The 20,607-nt window shown below is 35.3% G+C and overlaps 1 protein-coding gene across 4 annotated transcripts; it reads right to left on the reverse strand.

The window, feature by feature from the left end:
- Positions 1-7,740: 7,740 nt before the first annotated feature.
- Positions 7,741-20,103, reverse strand: LOC113066227 (myb-related protein A-like). 4 transcript variants are annotated; one of them, XM_026238033.1, is made up of 16 exons: positions 19,674-20,103; positions 17,034-17,133; positions 16,466-16,537; positions 15,933-16,025; positions 15,410-15,630; positions 15,117-15,303; positions 13,417-13,494; positions 12,908-13,006; positions 12,162-12,395; positions 11,344-11,736; positions 11,111-11,250; positions 10,905-11,019; positions 10,572-10,682; positions 10,317-10,430; positions 10,020-10,199; positions 7,741-9,862 (listed from the first exon to the last, which is right to left on the reverse strand). In XM_026238033.1, exons 1-16 carry the CDS (start codon positions 19,694-19,696, stop codon positions 9,737-9,739), a joined length of 2,286 nt encoding a protein of 761 aa, XP_026093818.1. In that variant the 5' UTR covers positions 19,697-20,103; the 3' UTR covers positions 7,741-9,736. The 4 variants fall into 4 exon arrangements, with proteins under 4 accessions (XP_026093818.1, XP_026093817.1, XP_026093819.1 ...); XM_026238032.1 differs by having other exon boundaries at positions 7,741-9,865; positions 19,674-20,102; XM_026238034.1 differs by having other exon boundaries at positions 7,741-9,865; positions 11,344-11,715; positions 19,674-20,101.
- Positions 20,104-20,607: the final 504 nt, after the last annotated feature.

A 20,607-nucleotide genomic window follows, 5' to 3' on the forward strand; every position in this document is an offset into this window, starting at 1 on the left:
GTTATACTACCATTTAAAAATAACTACTTTTATGTATAAAGTTGCATTTTTTATTTATATAATATAAAAAGTGCAACAAAAAAAAATTAGATATATTCATTCATATAATTCTTCTAATTTCTTATTTCTTGCATTTGTTCATTTCTGGTTATTTTTACATTATTTGTTTCCGCAGAATAAATATCATTTATTTTTCAGTCTGTAGGTACATGCATGAAATTCATCTAAATGCATGTTTAATTGCATTAGTTAAAAAAGCTTTTTACATTTTTTATAATTATTATTAAATGTACTACAATGACGTTGCATATAACCATGCATGATTTGACCGTGCTAAATTGAAACTCCCCCTAAACATTTATTTCTGGATTTGTTGTCATTTTTGATAGATTATAAGCAACTATTATGATGTAGTAATTTGATGTTAATTAATGACCTTAAATACTCTCACCATCCACCAAGTGAGAAACAAGACACCATATGTTAAAAATGTTGATGGGTCTGCAGAGTTGGTGGCTCTTTCTAAACAAATGAATAACTAGTTCTTGAGTTGATGGATGGTGTTTGACCACAGACACCATCTCTGATGAGCTGGGGGCTTTGGGAGGGGAAGTACCCATCTGTTGACTGCTGTCAGGTTCATAGAGCAGCATTAGTCATACAATCATAACAGAAAAACGCCACCCCAATGGGCAGAAATATAGGGCACACTTAATGCCAAAATCACTAGCACTGCTGTTCTGAGGATGCAGGGTGTTTATTGATACACCATGTGAGATTAAGAAGATACACGTTGTAACTGGGCTCAAACCACAAGTTTATATTGTATATTTGCATATATCTACTTTACACTTTATAATCAAAACCAAGTATGAAGATTGTTTTTGCACAAGCGCTTCGAAATATTTGAATAATTTGTTTTACAAATCTGATCTAATATTTGTGTCTACAGAGTATTGCAATATTTGTAATGGTGTATATCAAAACACAGCATAACAAGAAGCAAGAAGCTCTGAATTTGTGAGGAGCATTAAAAAAACAGATATGGAAACAGAGGGCTTTCTCTCGGTGAATCTGAATTCAACAGCACATTTATAATGGACAGCAAGTGTTTTTTATTTTTATCACAGAGTGTCTTTAAAATTAAATTATTTAATTTATATCTGAGCCATCATATATGTAATTCATAATCTGTCCACTAGAGGGTGGTAACTCACTGCGATGAGATGAGACTCGGTGAGGGTGACATTGTTTCTAGAGGGGAGCGCTCACTAAGAATGGCAGTGATCCTGAGGGAGGACAAGGGCTGAGTTTGCCATTATACATAATGAGTCTGCAAATTACAGCTCTTTATACCATAGACCCCCAACGACACACACAGCTGCTCCCCGTCCCAGCATCACACTCCCTAAACAGGTGGCTCATAGCTCATTAGCTAACAATGCACACAGAATGAACACCAGGCCTGATCAATTCTTGCACAATGGACCCTCCCTGATGGCTTGTATGAATATTATATTCACTGCCAGTCAAAAGTTAGGAATAATTAACATTTGTATATTTAATTTTTTTTGTTGAAAAAAGTGTTCTTTTCAAATCAAGGCTTATATTTGATGAAAAATACAGTTAAAAAAATATTATTTAAAAAATATTATTTATAAAATATCATTACTATTTTAAAGACCTGTTTTGTATCTTAATTTATTTTAAAATGAAATGTATTTCTGTGATGGCAAAGCTGAATATTCTGCATAATGCTGAATTAGTGCAAAATCAATTATTATTGGTGCTGAATTATTAATAATAGTTCTCTGTTATCAATATTGCAAATAATTGTGCTGCTAAATATTACAATTACAATTACAATTTTTTTTTATTCTTTGATGAATAGAAAAATTCAAAACAGCATTGTGTGTTTGTGTGTGTGTGTGTGTGTGTGTGTGTGTATATATATATATATATATATATATATATATATATATATATATATATATATATATAAAGTTTTCAACATTGATAATAAAAAAAATTAAAATCAGCACATTAGAATGATTTCTAAAGAGTCATGTGACTGTCGACTGGAATAATTGCTTAGCAGCTTTGCTACAGGAATAAATGTAATATATATATATATATATATATATATATATATATATATATATATATATATATATATAATAAATTAATACATAATAATAAATTAATGTAAGAATATTTCACAGTATTACTGTTTTTCAATATTTTTGATCAAATAAATGCAGGCTTGGTGAGCATAAGAGGCATCTTTCAAAAACGTAATTATTACTAACTTTTAGACGGTAGTTGTGCAGCAAACCTGTTTGTATCCAATTCATAATTCAATAGTAAGCCATTTCATGCATTTACTCAACCAATAAAACAACGCTGCCAGTGCAATTTCACACTTTTCACCGGTGTGAATTCCTATGTGGTGACTCTCTGGGTTCTTGTCAAGACCCTGTTTTGAGCGGTCAAGGTGTGGCAGATTAAACCACACCGTGGTCCTTTGATTGGTGATGGTCCTGGACCAAAGCTGAACAGCCTGTCACTTGTCTCCCCTCGTCAAAGCGCTGGAATCTGGGTCATTGGGAATAAACAGGGCCTTTGTGTTTGTTGTTTCCTCTTTGTGTTCCCCAGCAGAGGCAGGCTACAAGTCCCCTGGGGGGGACGATAGGGAGGAGGGCGCTTTGCTGGCAGTCAGACGTGAGGCCCAGGCACACAGCTCTCCCAGCGTGCTCCAGAGGATCTTGTCCAAGCACCATAGGATTCGCCACTGCAGGGGCCACCATTTGGGCTTCTGATGCTGAGTGAATGACTCATTAAGGCACAGGAGAAGTAGTACAGTAGCTGTTTTAGATTGGAAATGTGTATTCTTAATTCCTATTCTTAATAACTCATTATCAGTCCTGTGATATATTGGGGGGAGACTGGAGGCAATTATTTTCTTTCATAATTCAAAGAATACTAGATGTCATCTTTTGGTATAAGGAGCATGTAATGTACCAAACGTAACAGAAATATATTTTCATTTAGACAGAATTAATCATAATAATGTTTAATCAATAGTCTTAATGTTAAAAGTTGTAAAGGTAGTTGGCGCATTTGTAATACTAATATAAAAAATAAAAATAAAAATAAGCAAAATGCTACATAGTCTTGAACTAGATAATACTGAAGTAATGATCATTAGATATTTTCAGAATTTAGTCTTTTAATTCAGGCAGACATATTTTTTTTGCATAAATAGTGTTATAAATGCGCTTGATGACTCAAGGTCATGATAAATATTGTTGCACAGTTTTAAGTGTTAAATAAATATATTAAAAAAATAATATATTTTTATTTTTAAATATTAGTTACATTAAATATATATATTGAATAGAATAAATTTTATATTGTGAATACAAATAAAAACTAAATAAAAATAATCAATTTATCTCTTGCTTTGGTGCTGTTCAGTGGCACAGAAAAAGTCTGATCAATAAACGTCCAACTTCTCAACCACTGACATGTATTTAATGTAGCAGCAATAATTATCTTCCTGTTGACCAGTCTGACTTTTCTAGAAAATGCAATCCTTGCACTTAAGTTTGAAGTGCTCATCATGCTTGCCATATATATTTTAAGATTAACATTTTGCTTCTGTTTCCTTTGAATCAGCCCCAGTAACTGATTTCTCTCAGTTTTTAAGATGCCTTGGCCATCTGTTAATCTTGGCTTACTGGCCGCAATGACTTCAGCTTTCTCCTGGACCCTTATACAGGGCTCTTACAGAACCTTAGTAATCCTAATCCACTGATGCATTGACTGTTGTTGTCATATTGATGTGCTACTGCACTTCAGAACCTTCAAAACTGCAAAAGAGTAAATGAGAACACAAAAAGCATGCATACAGTCAGTCTGCTCAGTGTTCATCTTGCAGCATGTGGCCTGCAGCTCACCTGAGGAGCAGCTGTTCATCTGGAGAAAGACTTCGATCTGCCCCACCCATAGAACACAGTGTCCTCAACCACCACCCATTCACCAGGTGTCTCCTCACCAGGACAGCCCATTCAAACAAGAAAAAATCTGGTTTAGACCACTTTTGGAGTTGCATCCTGTTCCATTAGCAGAGCAGAGTCTAGAATATGGAAGCACCAATTTCTGCTCCAGAATAGAAAAGTAATTGCGACTTTTTAGCTCACAGTTCTGACTTTATTTCTCACAATTAGAAGTTTATATCTTACAGTTATGTTTTAACATCTCACAATTCTGACATTATTTCTCGCAATTGAGTGGTTATGGAATAAGTTTGAGTTAACTTGTAATTCTGAATTCTCTGTATTGTTTATACTTACTATTGTTTATGTGTATATCTGTATCTTGCAATTCTTAGTCTTTTTTTTCCCCTGAAAATCACAAAATGCATTTTGTGAACGTAATATGATTTTGTGCACTAATAATATGAAATTGAATGTACCAAGAACAGTTCTTGAAGGAAATATGCATGTTGTAACACTGACAGATCCTTTTGTCCACGAAAGAAATAAAAACTCATGGATTTTTAGAAAAAAAAAAATCAGAATTGTAGTCATAGACGATATTTCTGGGATGAAAGATAGAACAGAGAAAATTCAGAGTAGTACTTTAAGAAACTTGATATGAAAATGCAGGATAAAAAAAAATAGAACTACAAGATAAAACGCAAAATTGCAAGGTATTGCAAGAAATAACTCGCAATTCTGAGAAAGAATACATTTCAACATAACTTAAAATTATGAGATGTGGGAATTGTAAAATAAAAAGTTGCAATGACCTTTTTATATTTTTATTTTATGACAGAGACAGGCTTCCATACTAAACTATGTGGACAGCAGAATCATTCATAAGTACACTGTATATGAACACAGTACACAGCACACTATAGGCCTCTGTTTGTTGACAGGGCCCCTTTTGCTCTCGAACTCAAAAATGATCTAAATGAGTTTATTTATAACAGGCTTCTACAGTATAGCTATGTGCCTGGCCAGCTCAGTGTCCATCCTCTCAGCAGTCAGGCAGTCATAACCAGTGGAAAGACTGACCTAAATTAATGGGCACACTTGGCAGTGGAGCACCATGCCTGGGTTTCCCGCCTGAACTGTGGGTGCCTGCCAGATGACTGGGTCTGTCACTGCTGCGATAGCCTACCATCTGCTGTCTACTGCACACAATGGCAGCCAATGCGCACACAGACCCAAGGGAGGGGCTTCACAGGATAGTTCTGTACCACATGCTCCACTGGGACACCTCTAAAACACACACACACACACACACATACATGCAAAGAGTGCATGGTGCTATATTCCCACTCAAGAGATTATATATAGATCATATATTGTATATTATTACATATATTAGATCATTATTGCATCTAAAATAAAAAATAACATTAGGAAAAAAAGTGACCGATATGCAGTCAGGATGGTTTTGTCAGTCCCACATGGAAAGAACCTATATAAACATATATGTTTTAATATATGTTTGATACAGTTTTTTAATATATGTTACATATATAAAATTGGCCGTTTTCTTATATTATATGTACATATATATGCATGTAATATATATACATATAATATAATATATAACATATAATATAGGAAAACTATGGGATGAAATTAGACTCAAAATGCAAAAATATCAATGTGCTACATCAATTTTATACATGTATTTTATGAATCACAAACATATGCCTTTCAATTTGATTAGGGATTAAATGATTGTGCAGCGATTTGTACATATACAGACATGTTTGCGAATAAAAATGTTCTGTTCTGCATTAATATATCATATATGCTGTATATATGCAACATATATATGCATATAAACTGCATATAGGTTTCATATGTGCACATATGCTGTATATATGCAGAATATATGTGCATATCAACTGCATATAGGTTTCATATATCCACATATATCCTCATATAGGTTCTTTCCCTGTGGGGGTTTTCAGAGAATACTTTCATATCAGTCAGTATTGGTTCAATTTATGTTTGATGGGCCCAGTTACCCCAAATTTCTTTCATAATTTACTCCAAATCTGTATAACTTTCTTTCCTCTGTGGAACATAAAAGATATTTTAAGAAATGTCTATGTTCTTTTGTCCATACAGTGCATAACCAAATCGTTTTGGTTACCAACATTTTTCAGAAGAAAGTCAACAGTTATGGAACAACTTAAAGGGTGAGTAGTGTTGATTCAAATCAAATTAAAATAAAATTTCCAAATTCAGTGAGTTCATTTAGTGAAGGGTTCATCATACCTATACAAAGCGCCGGGAACTCGCAAGTTTGCCGGTCTATTTGAGTGATTCATTAGAAGAACTGACTCAGAAGAGTTATTTGTTCGTGATTCGATTGGGATTTCCTGAGCTGTATTACCGATTCACTAAAAAGAACCAGTTCATAAGAGTTGTTTGGCTGTAAATTAGAACACAGATGTTCTTGTCATTATATATATATATATATATATATATATATATATATATATATATATATATAGTATACTCATTAATAAAAACTTAAAATTCACATTCACTCTGGAAATTATAAAAATTTATTAAAATGTTTTTTTGTTTTTTTCATTGTGTTGCTGTAGATTCTTCATGATAAAAGGTGGTTAGCATTTGAATTTCCATGCCTTTTCCGTTCGTTTGTTATTACTGGATAAATATTTTTAAAGGTAATTAATCTTGATATAAATTAATACAATTTGAAAATAAATTTACAACAATATTTTAGACCCGTGATTAACTATAGACAATGTATTCTATTCCCAGGTGTTTATATATATATATATATATATATATATATATTTTTTAAACTTCTTCTTGAAACACATCCAAAATACATAAAGCCACCAGTAAATAGTACACATAAATAAGCCAGCCAGTAATTGCAGTTTTTTTTTCTACTCATAGACCAATAATCACATCAATCAAAGCTTGGATTCAACCTAAAGATTAAAGTTGTTTCTAAATTTACACATCACTGTCAGAGAATACAACAGGTGTTTGTTTTGCGTTGAGCCAAAATGGCTTCAGTAGCCATAAAGCACACGGTGCACTGTACAAAAGCCAAAACCAGGCAACCAATTTATTCCCAATGGTCCTTTGACATCTCTCAAGCCTGCATTGACCATCTACAAAAATCAATAGCAAAGTGTTCTCTTAAAAAAAAAAAAACAACATATAAGAGCACATGTGTTATAGGCTTGTAATGGCCGTCAGCAGCAGAAGGCATGTCAGTGGGGCCTTGTGCCCCTCTATTCAGGGGAAATTGAGTGAATGGGCCTGCAAAACCAACAGACATGCAGAACAATAGAGCCAAAAGACATTATTTCATGGGCGAGTGGGCCTCTTTAGAGAGAGCAGCTGACCTGTGGAGAGCTGTGTTGTTCAGGGAGGGTGTGGGTCCACGGACACCAAGGGCAGAGATTGAGGCACCCCCCTGGCCCAGTGACAGCGGCTAGCCGTCAACTTCCATTACTGCAGTAAACACCTGGCTTTCAGAAGAGAACAGGACTCTTTGAGGCCTTTTGCAGTGTGACATGAATAAGAAGGTGATTATTAGATGAAAAATTTGGTCCTGGGAAGGATGGAAGTGCTGTCAATCAAAAAGTTAAATACTGTTTGAATCAGTTTCAGAGAATAAGCCACAACCAATAAAGAAAGATACACAAATGGCACATTTTGAAGAGCATATTTTTTATTTTTAGGTATGTGAATGACAACATGACTATTGGTGAGTTGGTTGTAATATCAATGAAGCAGGTTATAATTGTTCAGCAGAAAATAATGTCAAATACATAACATACTGCATGAGAAATGAGTATGTCAGATTAAGTGTGCTGCTTTGTCAGTTTGCTACATATTCTTGTTTCCCTCAAGTCTACAGAGCAACAAATTCTGACGGTAGAATGAAGACATTAAACAGTTATCCACAATGTTATGTGACCCAAATATAAATTAATCTCTCGGTAACATGGATATGATGAGGGACAGATGTATACAGATGGTCAGTTTTTGCATTACAATATTGGGTTACAATTAGCAAAAAATAAACTTTTAACAAAATTTTTTTTCCTCAATTTGAATAAGACAAATGTGTTAAAACCCAAAATGCAACTCTAATACTGCCAAATCCTTCAACATTAGTGTTTCATTTTCTCAGACTAACTTATCATTGTGAATAACCTGAAACTATTTTACATGAGATCTTCTTAGTGTAAAATATTAAAGCAAGACATTTCATTCAACATTTCACTTCGTATGAGAGCAAAGCAATTGTCCTAAACTTCCTTCAGCCAATCGTGCTTATGTCTATTTCTGCTGTAACTCTCAGTAGCAGCGAGCAAAACCTTACAAAAACCTTTCCAGAGCTAAAAAGTGGAAGAGAGAAACTATATTTACACCATTTCCCCTTTCAGATGACGTCCTGACATGTCAGTGTTAATGATGTGTAAATACATTTAGCCACCGATAAAAATCAACACATTCAACAAAATGTAAACACGACAGAGGGCATAAAACGATAGATATTAATGACGAACCAACATTCATAAAATATTTTTAAAAAAGTGCAATTTCCCCACATTTTGGAGGTTGAATGCTGCTTGCTGCTACTTTCATGGTCAACCAATTGGTGTAAACCGGACGGAAACTTGGAAAGGATCTTCAATTTACTGTACAGTCCGAGAAATTAGTGGCAGTGTTATTGAAATCAGAAATATGTAATGGAAGGTAGTCAAATATTTAACAGAAAAGAAATAGAATTAATGATTATCTTTATATCTTTAAAATAAATAAATTAGTAAAGATTTAATAAATAGAACTTACAGCTCTTAATGAACAAATCTCACCTACGTATCTGTTCTTGGAACGTGTTATGCATAATGCAACATATGCATTAATATCGATACCAAACATGATATTGGCTAAACTGAGAACATTTTCATAAGCAGCGAAAATGCTGGATTTATACTTCAGTTGCGAACATGCAAATCAGCAATTTTATGCCCCTCTCCAAGTACAATTCATTTAAACAACCTTCACTTTGGAGCAAAAAAGAAAAAAACACAAAAATAAGATGATCGAGGTACCTTCCAGTAGACGTTAACTTAGCAGATTCATGCTATACAATACATTCAGTGAGTGTCCTACTCATAAAAAAAATGTAATAAATAAAATAAAGTAATCGGGGTGGAACCTTTGTTATGTTTGGAGCGGAAACGAATACGTTGCAAGTGCTTTCCAGTTACTCCTCAACACTGTCTCTGCTCCTCACCCTAACAATTCACCACAGTAGTGCAACACTGCCAGTGCTCCCCTATCCTTAGTCTCTAAAATCCTCAAAAAAGAGCTTTAAAAATCTGAAAAAATGTCAATTATATGATTTATTCCTTCTTTAAAAAGTTAACTGAAAGCAGCCATTAAAATCAGCACACTAAAAATGGATAAAAATAACTGTTAAAATACTGTTAGCTAAATCCTGCAAATCTAATGCAATTCGTATTGGACTACATAGGAGTACATTTCCATAAATGTTTTTTTCTTAAGCGGTACATTGTTACGTCAACAGGTGTTTAGCAAACATCATAGTGAGTGTTTTCTGTTTCCTACACCAGATTGTCTGAGAGGTTAAATGTCGGTGTGATAGAGGAAAAGAGGAGGTTGCTGTAGTGCAGTAGTGGAGTTTAAAGGACGAGAGCTCTGGAAATGCAGGTGGTGGGGTTGGTGTTTAAGTAACGCCTGGCCTGCTCGGTCATGATCAGCTGATCCTCCGTTTTCCCAAAAACCACCGCTTCCCACTCGCTGTTGACCTGCTGGATATGTAAACATTTTTTTGAGCTTGACAAGGTGTTGTTGTTGTTGTTAAGGAGAATTGAGTTAATGAGAGTCAGTTATGTGGTGGATATAATGGATATAAACAGATTAATATCTTATCAGGATCTTTCCTGAGTGAAATGAGTGAATTACCAGAGCGGGTGTTTGGTAAGGTGGGCTTCTTTGGGTCATGCTTCCTCTCTTGTCCTGTGGGCTAAGGGAGTGCACTATGGAAAATGAATCCTTCAGTGCTGCAGGAGGGCAAGAGTTGTCCTCTTTCTCTGTCAATGGCATCATGAGCATGGATCTGGTCAGTAGGTCGTCACTGCGAGACTACAAGAGAGGCGGAGGGGGAAAACAAAAGCATTGCAAACTCAAGAAGGAAAAAAATACTAATGATGCATCATTATTATTATGTTATTAGTTTGTAAAGTATGATAACGGCCTTACCGCTCCATTGTTGTTAATCTGCTGTTGTGGAAACAGCTGTACATTTAAACAGTCTTTTTCCCAGCTGTCCAATACCAAAGACTTTCTCACTTTCCTTGCAGGAGCTTCCATGTGCTGTGAACCCCAAATGACACGGTTTAAAAAGAAAAACTAGTGTTCAGTTTAAGAGTTAAGTTTAGGTGAAAACTGTTGAACATTTAAGATAAACCCATTTGAATGACTGTGAGAACAAATATGTAAGAAAGTGGCCAGCACCTCATAAGATCTGTACGGAGGCTGGTTCTGGACTTGTGTGAAGATGTCAGCTCCGGTTTCCTCTTTCAGAACCTCTCTGATGTCCTCCTCAAGAAGTGCCAGTGGTTGGGGCTGAACACACAAAGCACAGATAAAAACACATGAATCTTATGTAACCTATAGTATTAAGTCAATATTTAACTTAAAAATTCAAATAAATTGACAAGTGAAGCCAGTTTTTGGGACTGTTAAAATCTTATATATTTATATAAATGTTTTTTTCTTTTCTTCCATATAGCTGTAGGCCTCTTAATAATGACACAGCTTCAAAAGTTATATTTCACTCTGACTTACCACCACTCTTAACGGGCCGTGCATCTTCTCCTGCGCGGCCAGGGCATTTTTGAAAGGAGTGGGCGTTCTTGGAGTGTGGACGGTGATGTTCTTATGGAGTTTCGGGGTCCTGAATCTGTGAAGACAATATAGTATTAGTCATTTCTTGATTCTGAGATTGTCAGCTCGATATTTTCAAACAGCAGAGGTGAAGAATAATGCCTGACCCTGCATTCTCCTTCTGGTGTTTTGGTGTGGTCTCTCTATGATGGGGTGTGTTGAGGAGGCATTTCTGTCCACACACTGGAGTGGATGTAAGAGCTGGATTGTCGAGGATCAAGGGCTCACCACCAGACACATTGAAGAACTAAATGGAAAGAAAAAGAAAAGAAAAAGTTTTTAATGAATTCAAACATTTCTGTGGCCTGAAATGTATTTTGTGTTATAAATCTAGCCATACCTGAGAGGGTGAGAATGGGAGGCCTTTAACCGGGGTGTTTTTTGGTGAGTTCCCACTGTTGTCTATGTACGCACAGCTCCTTTCATCTGCAGGTGACTGATCTCCTCTCTCTCTCCTCTTCTTTCTCGTGATGGACTGTAGTGGAGAGCTGAATCGGTTCATGCAGGTGTTAGAAAGAGCCACAGACTTGCCCTGGTTCACTGCAGCACACTGTCTGCTCATAGCTGGGACAGTAGGAGCATTTATTGGATAGGCCAGGCTTTCTGTGCACTTCTCCGGGGTCGTACAAACATCAGTGGGGTTAGTGGACTTTGGAGAGGGGCCTCCCTCAGTGAGATCAAAGCTGGTCACATCACTCCAGGCCAAAGGATCCTGGAGCATCAAAACATATACCTTACTTTTCATTAGGTGGCAAGTAAACATATGCATGCTTGTTAACAAGGCAACTGGGAAAAATAGAAAATGTTAAATCTATAACATCTTTTATAACTTCATACCTAACCTAAAATAAATACCATATTTTTTTTTTTTAAGTTGAACAGGGTGTGACACATTCAAGACCAAATGCAACAAAAAATTTTTTTTGTCAATACTGATATTTAATTGTGCATGCTCATTTCCCCTATTTTCCATCATCTAATGCTCACCTAAGTTTATTTTTTATTAATTCAATAACATAAATCTGTCAAAATAAAAAAGAATATCCTTATTGGATATATATATTTTTCAACCGAAATATTATAATATATTTTCATAAATAATCAAAATATGCTATAATATATACATATTATACCATATTTTTGTAATTCTCTACTTACTGAGTCAATAAGCTCCATGGTCTCTGCAAACTCTGGGATGGTCTCTAGTGTGGACAGCACAGCAGTAGCCTCAGCAGCCAGGAACTTGCTGGGAGAGACAGGAAGAGGCATCGCAGCAGGCTGGCCCTCCTCTAAACCACGCACCTCGACCCCTCGGTCCTCCACACTGTCTGTGGTGGTGGTGACAGTATCATCAGGCAGGCTGTCCGACCAGCTGGAGTAGCTCTCTGGATTCTGTATAGAACCAAAAATTCATCTCAGTGAGGAGAGAGAGATTATGAAAAATAAGAATAATTAAAAAAAAAAGTTAGTGGAGTTAACACACATCTGAGCCAATAAACCTACACTACTTAACTTATATGTGAATATTACTTTGTGACCATATCCTAAATTCTCTTGTAAACATTTATGATATTAACTGAACAAATAATAAAAGCGATCTATTTTCTATGGTAGAAAATATGTATAGTATGAGAAAATGTAAAATATGTATAGAGAATATATTACAAATAATAAATTAGATAAAAAAAAACCAAGATAAAAAAAACATGCTTTCATGCCTCAAAGCTGTCACTTACTGTAGTTTTAGCTAATAAAACCACAAAGGAGGGTGCGAGGCAGTGAAGGCGGGAAGGATTTACTGAGCAGCACAGCTAGAAATGAGGGTATGGGGGGAGTAGGATGGGAATGAGGGAAGGCGATGGGACCTATAGAGCACTATTCTATGCGCACACAGTGTTTCTTACACGAGGGCCCGACTGTCTTCTGACTTCACTCTCAGCTGACATTAGCAACAGCTCTAGCTCCTTAATTCTTTTCTCTTTGTCTGGGTCGTCATGGCAAGGCTGTGAGGAAGAAGAACCGGGGGGAAGAGGCGGAAAGAGAGACCGAGACACAAACTTTACTGACAATTTCACGAGACTTTTATGAGGTCCTGACTTCACCAAGCAAAACCACTCAGGATTCAGATGAATTTTAGGTCTTTGAAATTACATTATATTAATGCCAATATGCTCCGAAAACTATTTTACAATGGGTACAAATTTGTAAAGTTGCATTGGTGAAATTAGGAGATAAAGAGCAGTTTAACACCACACCACACACATGCAGATTAAACAATTAAACACAAACAGATACGATTGATTTTTTTTTTTATTAATACAAATAAAAAAGACAAACAGACTTCAGAAAGCAGAAAGTTAAGAGATATAGAGAAGATTGAAGCATGCTGTGAGAACTGCACCATGGGACTTACCGACATAAAGCTAGACATCTCGCCATTGATGTTTTCCATACACTGGCCACCTTGTGAACCATATGGATATCTGGGTGGCTGCCAATCAAAAACAGTATGGAAGCTTGTATGTTAAATACTTCATATCTGATATTTATTGAATTAAGCATAAATAGAGCTTCAGTAGAAATGATCGTCAGAATAATGGTTGATATTAAAATTCCAAATAAAATACCAAACACTAAATGCTACAAGTGAATTCAGGCATCACAACATTATAATGTAAAGTTAATCTAAATGTCAAAATAAGGGAAAATAGCATGCATATAATACTGACCGATATATATATATATATATATATATATATATATATATATATATATATATATATATATATATATATATAGCAACGGTACGTGTATTCGTCCCGGACATATTTCGGTACAGGGTTTTCGGTACAGTGCACAAATGACTGAATGCAATATTTTGTGTGCAGAACATAGGTACATACATATTAAGTGGCAGAAGTCTCCACGTTCAGTGCAAATCCCGCCCTGCAGCTGATTCTAAGGTTTTCAAAAGGCATCACGCGAGTGTGAACATCACTACAACCAGGAAAAAAATGACTGCAATTCAAATGCAGCTCCCGTCGGCATTTAAACAGACCTTTGCTCTTAATTCCGATCGGGCCAACGCTATAACGAAGTGAGCAGGTCTAAAAACTGAAACTGTTGTTGCTGCACTTTACACTTAGTTATATATATATATGAGCAGGCCTACAAGCTGGGATTGGTAATGCTGCACTGTAATCATAGTTATTCATTTATATTTTTCATTATATTTTATTATGTGATATTTGTTTGAGATTTTTTTTTTTTTTTTTAGTGGAGAACTTAATATATATATATACTTTTTTTTTATTTAGTGGAGAACTTAATATATATATATATATATATATATATATATATATATATATATATATTTGTATTATTATTATTATTATTATTATTATTAAAAAGTGTTTAAAAAAAGTGTAAACAAATTGTTCCAAAAATTTATAGTAAAAAACAACCTGCAGTTTAATGTTTGCATTTCTTTCCCTTACTGTACCGAAAATGAACCGAAGCGTGACTTTAAAACCGAGGTATGTACCGAACCGCGATTTTTGCGTACTGTTACACTCCTAATATATATATATATATATATATATATATATATATATATATATATATATATATATATACATACATATACATACATACATTACATTTACATTTATTCATTTAGCAGACGCTTTTATCCAAAGTGACTTACAAATGAAGACAGTGGAAGCAATCAGAAACAACAAAAAGAGCAATGATATATAAGTGCTATAACAAGTCTCAGTTGGGTTAACACAGTACATGTAGCATGGGATTTTAAGTAATATAATAAATAAAAAGAAAACCGATAGAATAAAAAATAAAAGAATAGAGCAAGCTAGTTAGAGGTCTTTACACATACACACACACATACATATACAATTACATAATAATATAATATAATAATATATATATATATATATATATATATATATATATATATAAATTCTAATCCCTGAATATAAACTCTAATCTATAAAATTACTGTAAATATATTTTAAGTAAATTAATGTAAGTATGAAAAAATAAGTATGACATATAATACTGATGCAAACACAGCATCACTGTGAGTGTTATAACCTGTGATTGGCCACTCATGATCATTTGATTCTGGTCATGTTGATATTCCACAGCTGGACTGGATTTGGGGCGTTTCTTCTGGCCAGGGTCACTGCTGTAGCTCTTGCTGCCTTCCTGCAAGTAACCCTCATGTTCCACCTTCCTGCGCATGGTGGAGTTCCAATGATTCTTAATGGAGTTGTCTGTCCTGTAAGAGTCCGGTCAGGTAAAGGTCATTATTTGACCTACACAGACATTCTGGTATTCTTCTTCTATATTCTGCATAGGTTTTGAGATAAAATACAGCTTTTTACCGTCCGGGAAGCAGTTTTGAGATCTCAGCCCACCGGTTGCCCAGACGTTTATGAGCTTCATAGATAATACGATCTTCTTCCTGGGTCCAGGAGGATTTATTCACTTCTGGGTTGAGGTGATTGTGCCAGCGCTCTCGGCACTGTTTGCCTATGCGGCCCTGTAAGTGCTTGGCAATCACTGACCACCGTTTGGGCCCATACTTATGAACCAGCTCAATAACCTGTTGAGATGCAAAACAGATGATCAGAACACAAGTGACACTAAAGATTGGAGTAATGGATAAGAGGTTTCTTTCAAAAACATTTCAAAAGTCCAAATTTCTTTTGGAATGGTGTCATGCAACTTCTAAACAGTGTGTTGTAGGATACTGCAGCAAAAGCTTTCAGTTCTTTTGGTAGTAGAGGAGGAGGACAACAAATTTTACACTCTAAAACTCAGAATCAAGACTATGAGATCATCAAACCCCGCCCAAATCTGTCATCCGTCTTCCTCTGAAGACACAGAGCACCCGGCTCATCTTACCCTCTGATCCTCCTCTTTTGTCCAGGGTCCTTTCACCAGCTCCGGGTTGAGCACCTTTTGCCAACGGTGCTGACATTGACCATCTGTCCTTGTCTGTCGGAGTGCAACAAAATCCCACATCAACACCTGCAGCTAATACACCTACAGTACACCTATAATAACATTTTTACTAACACACAGGCCTGTCACTAACAATACAACATACATTTTACAATAGTTCCACTGAAATTCTATCTAGTATTTCGACAGTAATTGTACTTTTGGGTGTAAACATATATATAAAGAACTTGATATGTGGCTTTTTGGGTGTTTTTATAGTAAAATAGTATAGTATGATACAATATAGTTTTTCATAAGTATAATAAAAAAAATATTTTAAATTATACTTCTGAGAACTGCCTCCTTCAGAAAAATTTATATGTATGTGAAATAATAAAATAAATCATTTCATAGCGCCACTAGAATATTCCAGCCACGTTTTAAAAATACTTTCAGGAGTAATGATTAAGAATCTGATACAGCAAGTTACTTACTGGGAAATAATTGGCGATTAATTTCCAAGTATCAGTTCCGTGTTGCTCAACAAGCTTCTTCAGCTTCTCATCCTGTGCATGAAAGAGATTTCATCAGGTTTTCCATCTCAGACACAACTAGCAAGCTGTTACAGCAAAACTAACAGCACTTTTGTAATACCCCACCCCTTCCTGTTTCATCATAGAAACCTAAGAAGCTTCCAAGAATAATCCCATTTGAAACCTAAATATCATATACGGTCATTCAAAAGGTTGTGGTCAGTAAGAAAGAAGTCCCTTATGCTCAACAAGACAGCATTTATTTGATAAAAATGTAGTAATATTTTTGTGGAAATGATACATTTATATTCAGGATTCTTTAATAAAGGAAAGTTCGGAAGAACAGCATTTATATGAAATTGAAATATTTAAATATGTCTTTACTGTCACTTTTAAGCAACTGATTGCATCCTTGCCGAATAGAAGTACTAATTTCTGAAAAAATAAATAAATGCACTGACCCCAAACTTTTGAATGCTATTCTGTGTAGAAGAATTAGAATTAGCATAAAAATTCATGCATAAAGTACCTCATCCCGGGACCATTTAATTTTGCACAGGGTCTTTTTGGAATTCTTGGAGTCTCTGCTGTCAGGGTCTGTAGAATGACGTTCATCATCCTCGTCTTCACTGCAGCCATATAACACAAACAGATATTATAGAAGAGGAAGAGTAAATCTGAGTTTTCTACTTTGTCTAACTGGACAAACATTGTCTTACAGAAGCCATTGCTCTCAAACTGTCTGTCTGACACAAACCGTTGAGCAGACAAGCTTGAGCACTCATCTGTAGATACAAGATGCAAACAGTTTAGAAAAGCAGCCAGCTCGTTAAACAGGACATTCCTGGGTGTAATTAGTTACTCTGCAAGTTGGCAATGCAAGCTACAAAAGTGAATTCAAGCATTATTCAAATTATTCCAGTGCATTAGTTTGCATTTTAATTTTTATGTTTATTTAAATATTATTTTATTCCATTATCCAAACATTTTAATTCAAGTCATGTCCATACAAGTAAATCAAACTGACAATTACTTTGCCCAAGACTTCAGTCTATAGGAATGCTTTGTTGCCTGGTTACATTTCACCAACGCAGTGAGGTAGACAGTTTTTAATCAACACCATGCACTGGGTAGTTAATTCTCCCTGGGATACCAGAGCACAAACTAGATGGAAAATCATTTATCCGATGCTAATAGTGACTGTCAACATAAACCAAGCTCAAGCCTTATTTGCTCCAGAACTGAAAGATTTTCTAAAAGAGCAAGAAAGGAAGAAGGAAGTCTTATCATTTAAGAAGTATGCATGGCACATTCTACCAGAATGACTTTCTGTAATGTCTAAAGTTGTGAGGAAATGTGTTTAGGTGTATTATTAGGCCTTAGTCCAACTTTGACTTAAGCGGTACAAATATGGAAGTCCAAAATCCTTCTAGCTGCCAGTCTGCATATTTAGCATTGAAACATTGGCTCTCAGTATTACAAGCCACCCGATGAAAGAAGCGTTTCATTTAAGAAGTATGCTTTAGTATGATCTCCACCCTCAAGGAAGGGGTGAGGTGATGCACAAGCCTGTTTTGCTTCAGAGGTGATTTGTTTTGCTTCAGTGGTGACTTGGTTTGCTTCAGTGGTGATCTGCGTGCTTCGTTCAGTCAGGAGGCAGGCCATAGTAATTCATTGCCAGTGGAAATGCACAAACAGGATCTGGACAAACTACAATTCTAGTCTGTCATATTAAGGCCTGCAGCTGATCTTGTTTTTTGAAATGACATTCAGATATCTTCCATCAAAATGTGACACATAAATTTACTAACCCCCGATTTAATAGCAACAAAGAGAGGACAAGGGAGAATGCAAACATGCATGAACATATTGGGTTTCCATGTTTTATGGGGTCTTTCCATAGACATAATGGTTTTTATACAGTACAAACAACACTAAGCCTACCCTTAAACATGAGCCTTACAGAAAACTCATTCGCATTTTTCAAACGTATTTTTACATTAAAATAAAATAAAAATAAAATAATAAAAAATACCAGTACCACAAACATTAAAATCTCCATTCATCCATAAATAACCAATTTTTTTTTGGTGTTGTAGGTCACCTTCCCTTATAAACATCCACGTTTGGAAAATCGGAGTCGGACAGTTTTATAAACCAAACTAGATGTGAATAAGTGCTCGTGTGTCAAACATTACGCACAAAATGAATATACTAGTCCTTTAGTTACAACTCAAATACACATTTATATGTAGAACAAAGCTTCTTTTTTACCTCTACATTTTTATAAAGGTTATATATTAGTGACTATAGTACTGTAAATGGCAAATGCTTTCCTTCCTTATCAAATTAAGCTGAATCATAGACTTTATACCTTTTCAGAAAATGTATTTGAATATAAAAGTATAACAAACATGTACATTTATACAAAGAGTAAGATACAAATATTCACGATCTGCTTCTATAACCTATTTTATAACTAAATATTGATGGTCTAATTATATTGTTATTATGTAATGACCTATAAATGCAGCAGGGCACAGTTGTTTCATTTAATACCATAATCCACTTGCACTCGTTTAATTTTTGGACCAAATTTACTTTAGATATTATGAAATAGCCGATTAGCATGCTAGTACACTCCGGCTGTACTTTTCAATAGGGGACAGCTAGCCTAACCGCTAGCATTGAGGCTAACACAATAATTTACTTAAAAAAGGTTTGACAAATGACATTTAGCATGAGGAAATACGATTGTACATGACAGCAATAAATAAATAAATGTGTATGTGTGTGTTTTACTGTCTTGTGATCGTGATCAACCTTGTGGGTCAGCAGGTGCAACATGATACGTCACAGGGATCGGACTGTCATATCAAACCAAATATCAATATTTATTAACGTTTTAGATGATATTGTGCAATTAAATTTTTAATTACTCTTGAGCTTTACTGTTTCCATAGCAATTTCTGCTGTGACACAAAGAACTCATCTTGAAAACTCCAGATATAAACAATCTACACGATCTCCCGATGTTATGTAAGTTCAAAACATAACATCAACATAGGATCTGTACATTTGCACACAATTCATAAGACATCTAAAATAGTTCTTATTCGTGTGATTTTGATTAAGTTTACAAGGCAGTGAATAAGATCCATAAACTCACCTGCGAGACTTCATATTGGCCATGACAACTGTGTCTAAGTCCAGTTCTTTTCAAAGGGAAGATTCTTTAAAACATCCAATGTTGCAATTCTTCTTGAAATCAGAACCCACAGCTGATATTATCCACACATGCTACTGTCACACGTGACTATTTTCCGTGAAAAGCTTCAGATCCGTAGTCACATCCCCGAGAGCAATTATGCAATAAATATGACAACGTAAAACGTCCTTTCAAAATACTTGTTATTAAATAATAGAAGTAAAAAAAAGAATATTTCCAATGCGATCTCAAAATGGTAAAAAGTCTATAAATATAACTCTATGTGATGGTCTTGCCCGCCTTGACCGCGCACACACCCCTCTGTACTGTCACTCTGAACTGTGTTCTCAGCGCGTGGGTTTTTCCTCTCATTCTGTTTCATTTTTTGTCCATCCCGCCGAATCTCGCGCCCAGCCTTCTTCCGGAAACGGGTTTGAATCTGCGCACGCGGCCTCGCCGCTGATTGGTGGAGAAATGTAGGCGGAGCAGCGCGCTCTCGTTGAACTGCTCATGCCCTTTTTATTTGCAAGTGGTTATATAAAAATACCTATACGTTTACCGCTAAAATGTTTATGTTTAAATAAATCACGTAAAGGTATTTTTTAGGGAAGGTTACGCTTTATTGGCAGGTTTTGAATATGATTTACAGCACTGCGACGTAAAAATTTTCTTATTGACCATTTTACATAGCTTTCTATTCACCGGTATGTAAGCCCTTGCTGCCCTCTTGCGGGTATTTTGTGTTATTTTGTCTTTGGAAATTTAGACATGAATACATCTGCTTTGTTTGACATAAAACTTATTAAACTGATAAAAAAAACAGGCAAATTACTTACAATTAAAAAAAAAAACGTTTGCCTTGCAGTGTTGCCTATTTCCTAACGTTACATGCCTT

This window comes from Carassius auratus, chromosome 49, assembly GCF_003368295.1.
Source record: "Carassius auratus strain Wakin chromosome 49, ASM336829v1, whole genome shotgun sequence".
In the NCBI taxonomy this organism is placed as follows: Eukaryota; Metazoa; Chordata; class Actinopteri; order Cypriniformes; family Cyprinidae; genus Carassius; species Carassius auratus.

Excerpts from the sequence above, each read along its gene's own strand:
- LOC113066227 (XM_026238032.1), bottom strand. The coding sequence starts at position 19,696 with ATGGCCAATATGAAGTCTCGCAG. Across the intron at positions 13,007-13,416 it reads AGATGTCTAGCTTTATGTCG|CCTTGCCATGACGACCCAGA; the intron begins GTAAGTCCCATG and ends TCTTCCTCACAG. Across the intron at positions 11,251-11,343 it reads TCCCATTCTCACCCTCTCAG|TTCTTCAATGTGTCTGGTGG; the intron begins GTATGGCTAGAT and ends CTTTCCATTTAG.